At 41.2% G+C, this 5870-nt stretch overlaps 1 protein-coding gene across 1 annotated transcript in view; it reads left to right on the top strand.

Annotated features, from left to right (window-relative positions):
* The first annotated feature begins 6 nt into the window (after positions 1-6).
* The window catches only part of Top1 (DNA topoisomerase I), a 118617-nt gene continuing 112753 nt past the window's right edge, over positions 7-5870 (top strand). The window contains exons 1-2 of the mRNA XM_004630909.3: positions 7-301; positions 624-648. Of these exons, the coding sequence (XP_004630966.1) occupies positions 269-301; positions 624-648 (58 nt within the window). The 5' untranslated portion in view covers positions 7-268. The remainder of the gene's footprint in view (positions 302-623; positions 649-5870) is intronic.

Genomic DNA, 5870 nt, shown 5'->3' on the forward strand with positions numbered 1-5870 from the left:
AGTGAGCCGAAATGCGAACTTAGGCTGTTACACAACTGCTGGGGTCTGTTCCTGTCGCCCGCCGGGCAGTCTGTCAGCGTCACCGCCGCCGCCGCTGCCGTCGCCTCAGCCGTTCCGGGGTTCTCGGGCCCGCTGTCGCCGCTTACCTGCACCTCCGCGAGCTTCCGGGAACCCCGTCACCCGACCGCCCTGCCGACCTGACTGTCCGCGTCTCGCCTGCGCCGCCTCGCAGTCTGCCGCGCCCGTCGCTTTCGCCGCTCCGGTCGATATGAGTGGGGACCATCTCCACAACGATTCCCAGGTACGGCCTTTCCGCTGCGGCTCTCCCGGTGTCCCGGCCTCAGCCCCGGCTCCGGCTCCGGCCCCGGCCCCGGCCCTGGTCGCTTTGACAGGCCCGGCTCCCCCCCTGAGCACGGGCCGCCCGTCGGACGTGGTCGGCTCACAAGGCCCGGGGGCAGCCGCCAAGTTAACAGTTGGGGGGTCCTGCTCTAGGAGGCCGTTCGCGGGGCTCCCTCGACCCCTGGGTGTGAGGTGGGCCCGGCGGCCGGCCGCGCGCACTCATCCTCCGCCCGGGGGCTTCATGTGCCTGTTGTTTCATCTTCCCTCCTTTTTTCTCTCTCCAGATCGAAGCGGATTTCCGATTGAATGGTGAGTGAGCCCCCCGCCCCGCCCTGACTCCCCGTTCCTGGCCGCCTCCCCCGTGCCGGGCCGGAGCCGGGCAGAGGACAGACATGGCGTCCCAGAGACTAAGTCCCAGCTCCTCGCTCACCGGCCCCATTGTTCCCATCGGGCCGCCTTTAGACCCCCTTTCCAGGGGTCACAGCGCCCCCAGATCGCGGCCCCCCCAAGAGGGGGCAACGGAGATCCCGCCTTGCCCGCCGCCGGGTCTCAGGCTGCCTTTCCTGGCCGGGATTCCTCCCGGGAAAGTCGCCTTGTCGACGGTCGGGACTTAGTCTCTGCGCCATTTTCTTTTTCTCTCTCCTTTCTGTGCCTGTGTCTTTCTCTCCCTCCCTCGGCTCCTTTCTTGAGCTGCCCAGAAAGAGCTTTCTGCAGATTAAAGCCATATAAAACACACACCTCCCCAGAGAAGCAAGGCTGGGAGACTGAATAATTATCAATTTTTATAAATACAACTTTATTTAGGAGGTTTATGTGCTTTCAGGTTCATGTTTGTTATCTTTTCGGCTTCTAGAATGAAGATTCCCTTAGGCAACTGTTGATTTGGTAGGAGGGGGATAAGACATTTCTGATGAGAATGATGGCTCTAAAACTAAAACCATTCTTTGTGGAGTTCTTTATATTTTGGCTTGTGTACTTTACAGAAGTGGCTCTTCAGAAAGTTTGTAAGTTCTCGGTGTCACCTAGTTAGTGTGAATGTTGGACTTGGGCATATTGATTTTTTAAAAAATTAAAAGTATTAGTGGGTAGAACTTTTCATTGTTGTTGAGGTTTCTAAGGAGGTCTTTAGAGGGACAACTTAGGTTACTTGTCAGGAAGACCCGGTTGTTGAGCATCTCATCTGAATCTGGTATGTTGGCCTTTTCTTTTGAGCTGTAGGGAGGAAAAAAAGATTTTTATCTGTTGAAACAAAGAGTGGACAGACCCACCCCTATTTCCTGTTCGTTCTTTTAAGAGGCTACTGTTCTTCAGGAATCAAGTTAGCTTTCTTTTCCTACATCTTTTTGTTTTTGAACCCTTTTTAGCCAAACCAGGGCACTTACTCTTAGTATTTCCACTTCACTTGCCCAGGGAAAGGTCCACCATAAAAAAACTTAACTTTGCGCAGGCTTTCAGACTATTTCCTTGAATGACAAGGTACTCTGTAGTGTGCTGGTAATTCCCACTGATTCTGATAGTACATAATCCTGCTCACTTGAGTTTGGGTTCCAGGAACAACCTCTCCAGTGGGGAAGCTGATGAGTAGGTTTTCTGATGTTGTAATCAGCAGTCCATCACGTTAGCCTACTGAACTTAGCAGCAGCGTTATGTTGAGATTCTGAAGTGAGGTATCCAGCATGGGATGGTACTGACCTCGGAGAGGATCTGGTTAAAATAGCATTTCTTGAACATCCAAAATGTGCAAAGCAATGTATTAAAGAGTACTTGAGCCAAACCTTCCACCACACCACTGCTTTTGCTCTCAGTTTAGCGTGTTGGGGGAGGCATGTTAGTTAATTATAAGGTTGATGCTGAAGTATATGTATATCCAAGAATGCTTTGGGAGCATGGGGGACTTAATTTTGTCTGGGCCTGGGGAAATTTCTCACAGGTGACTCTTGAGCAGGATATTGTATAAGACTAGGTGTTGAGAATTGTCAAGGGTTGAATTGTTAATTATACTTAGCCTATCAGGCTTTTAAGAGGAAGCTGAAGCCCCTGAATGTTCCTAAGGGCATTTTAGAAGACTAAGAGTATATATGTGTTTCTTTGGGATATAGGGCAAAACAGGAATATAGCAGTTGAGAATGTAAATAGTCTTTGATCACTGAAGGAAAGTAATATCTTAGAAAAAGGGTTATTTATTTATTTATTTTGGGTTTTGATTTTTTTTTTTTTTTAAAGACTGAGCCAGGTATGTAATATATGTAGTGTAATGGATTTACTCTTTTCTCCTTATAAGAAAAGTAATTCCATAGTTTTCACCTAAATTACACAAAGATACTATTAAATATGTGAATGACTTTGGACTGGATATGTTACTTAGATCTTTGCTGTCATGATGAAAGACTGAAACTGCCTGTGTTGACTTTTAGAAGGTACAGTATTTGTTCACATTTTCTAGCAATAACAGCTAATATTTATTGAATCTCAGATGTTTGCTTGGATATCTCACTTAGTTTAATCCTTGGAAGGAGTTAGGGACTGTTATCTCCCACTTACAGACTAGGAAACTGAGGCTCTTATGTATTTATTTGCTTGCCCAAGGGCAGTGAGTTGTGTACTCCAAAGCAAGCCCCTGAGCTTAGCCATTCTGTTGTAGGAATGTTAGTATAAAGAAATTAAAAGACATCTCTATTACACAGTTAAAAAAGAGAGGGAAGAATTACCTAGTTTGTCATTTGTTTTTATCTAAATCTGTTTGAGAAAAAGCACTTTTAACTGTCTCTTCTGTGCCACCAAAAGGGTTTGACACTGGAGTAACTTGTTTTTGTAAATATTATCTAGAACATGTAACAGTGTGCTTGCTCTGTCAAGTAATACATTGTTAACTAGTGACTGATTTATGAAACTGAAACAGCTTTTTAAGCATAAAACTTAATATTTATCCCGAGGCTTACCATTATTGACTTGGTATTAAGATCAGTTCCAAGGGGTGTGTGTTTAAGCATGATTTTAAGTGGGCATGACCCATTTTGCAGTCTTAACTGCCAGTTCACCTATTAAGATCACACATCTTCATTTTTCTTGCCCTTATCTCCTAAGATGTGAAAGATATTTCTTTCATTTTGGAGTTTATTCTTTGTAATATACAGAATTGTATGTGTTTGTATAGAATTTAGAACATCCTGGACCATACTCAGTTTTTGAGAAAATGTTATTTGTTAAATGGATTTATATTTCAAATATTGACAGTGAACAATTTTAGGAGTAGAAATTATTACAGTTTTTGCCTAAGTGAAGGACTTCCTCTGTAAGTGTTGATAGTACTAGGTATAGTTGGGCTGAGTCATTATTACAGTGCTGTACAGACCTCTATTGGTAGTCGATAGTGATAAGATCAGGTTAGGGTGTTGGGATTCTTTCTGTTTCAAGAACCAGTTTTGACTTTCAGTTGTTGTTCTTACCTCTTTTAAGAATTTAAGGTACAGTTGGCTCCATCCTGTCATCGTTTGACATTGTATATTGATTCTAGATAGCTTAATGGGTTCAAACAGAATGGGGGAATTAAATATGAATTGTTGATGATACTAACAGATACTATAGTTGTGCTTCTATACTGTTGAGTTGTGGTAGGTGGTGGGAAAGATGAGGTGGGTCTGAAAATTCTGATCACATTTTTAAAAATGGAAACTGATGGCACTTCTAAATGGTATCTGGAACGTTTTCAGACTCAATCTGAATGTGCTTAATTAAACATTAGGCTCTAGTGTTTCTTTCCTCATAAGCTGGCTTCCTTGAGGTATCTTTCTAGCAAAAGTACAGTGATAGAATCCTGCAATATATCAGGTCTCTCAAACAAAATTTTAGACTCAAGTATTTCTGATAAAGCAAGAAAATCCAGGAGTTACTTTTAAAGGAGTCAGAAAGAACTTATGATTTAAAAATAAAAATTGGATAATTGGTTAACAGCTGTGAACTCTTACTTCTTTGGTTATGTAGATAAAAATGAAAAATAGGAACCCAGGATCAGTTCCCAAATCTCATTTTAACCAACAACTGGAGGAAGAGGGAGTGGTAGTAGGGGGAAGGTTGAGTTGAACTTTTTTTCATTATTGTCAATAATGGAAAATTGTGAAAGTTTGAAAGCAATTCTTTAATATTTTCTGGCATACAGTGAATTAATACCTATTTATGATTGCTAGGGATTCTTAACTAATGTACAACTTGTGTTACAAAGTTAAGAAACTTTGTATGTGGAGTGAGGAGCTGTAAAAAAATAGCCTGCCTTTTGAGTCTATAAATATTTTAGAAAAAACTGTGTTGTAAATTATAGTAATAGTTTTCACTGTTTGCTTAGTGGTTTGGCAAATGATTTTGTTCTTTCTGGAAATCTCTTTTTAGGAGACTTCAGACTATACTAAAATTGTGTTGTTTTATATGGGCATAAATTTATATGTATGTTATAGGTCTTTGCTGCAGTCACAGTGCCAAATAAAATGAATTTTCTTTAAACCCAAGGTTGTTTTCCTAGAAGTATGTTTGGTGAGGGCTTATACCATTCCCATGTAAAACTAGATTGAACTCTTTAATAAATTTCTAGGATCACTTGAAAAAATTGGATTCAGATGTAATTACTTTGATTGAGACCATGGAAATGTTTATATCTTTTATGTAGGACCCTGAGGTTAAAAAAATTCATTTGAAAGAATAGTAAAATACAGATTGTGAAACTATTAACTTTATATAGTGGTATTTGGACAACAGTTGAGAATTCTACTTTGAATTCTTTGTATGTTCTAAATAGAAGAATTTCTGCTTTTTAAGGTAAAACCCTTAGAGCAGCAGAAATTCTGGACAAGCCTTTAAAACATAAATGAAGTGTTATGTTTAAGGGGAGTGTGTTTCAGGTAAACTTCAAGTAATAATATCTGAAAATAAGTCTTTTTTTCCTTATGTTCAGGTCATATAAACTTGAATTTTGAGATTTACATTCCTATAGCTCCAGGCTGAAGTAGGAAATCTGAAGTAGAGGCCATCAGCTTGGAATACTTGGCATTTAGTCATCCTTCACTCTCCCTACCCACTTGCTTATCTAGATGCCTGCAGTGTGTGCTACATTGATAGCATAGGGCCTGCCCATGGTGGAGGATGGTGAAAAGGGGTAGTGGCTGGTACTAAGGCCAAGCCTTGACTTGGGGAAAAGCTTTTAGCAGAATATCTATTAAATATGAACAGTTTTCGGTTGTTTTTGTTTTTAGTTTATGTTGTTTTTTGAGACAGGGTCTCACTGTGTAGTTCAGACTGTTTTTGAACTCACTATGTCTTCTAGCTGGCCTTGAACTCATGGTGATCCTCCTGCCTCAGCTTTCTAAGTGCTGGCATTTTAGGTATGTGCCACCATGCCCAGTTTAAATACAGTATGAATAGTATTTTGTGAGTGTTATAGGAAATGCCATAGTTTGCTGAAATGATTGAAAAGCAAATAGGTATTTTGAATGTGATTTTTAATTCTGTATGTTTGAGAAGATTTCTAAATAATTTTTTTTTAA

This window comes from Octodon degus, unplaced genomic scaffold (assembly GCF_000260255.1).
Source record: "Octodon degus isolate 3935 unplaced genomic scaffold, OctDeg1.0 scaffold00037, whole genome shotgun sequence".
Lineage (NCBI taxonomy): Eukaryota > Metazoa > Chordata > Mammalia > Rodentia > Octodontidae > Octodon > Octodon degus.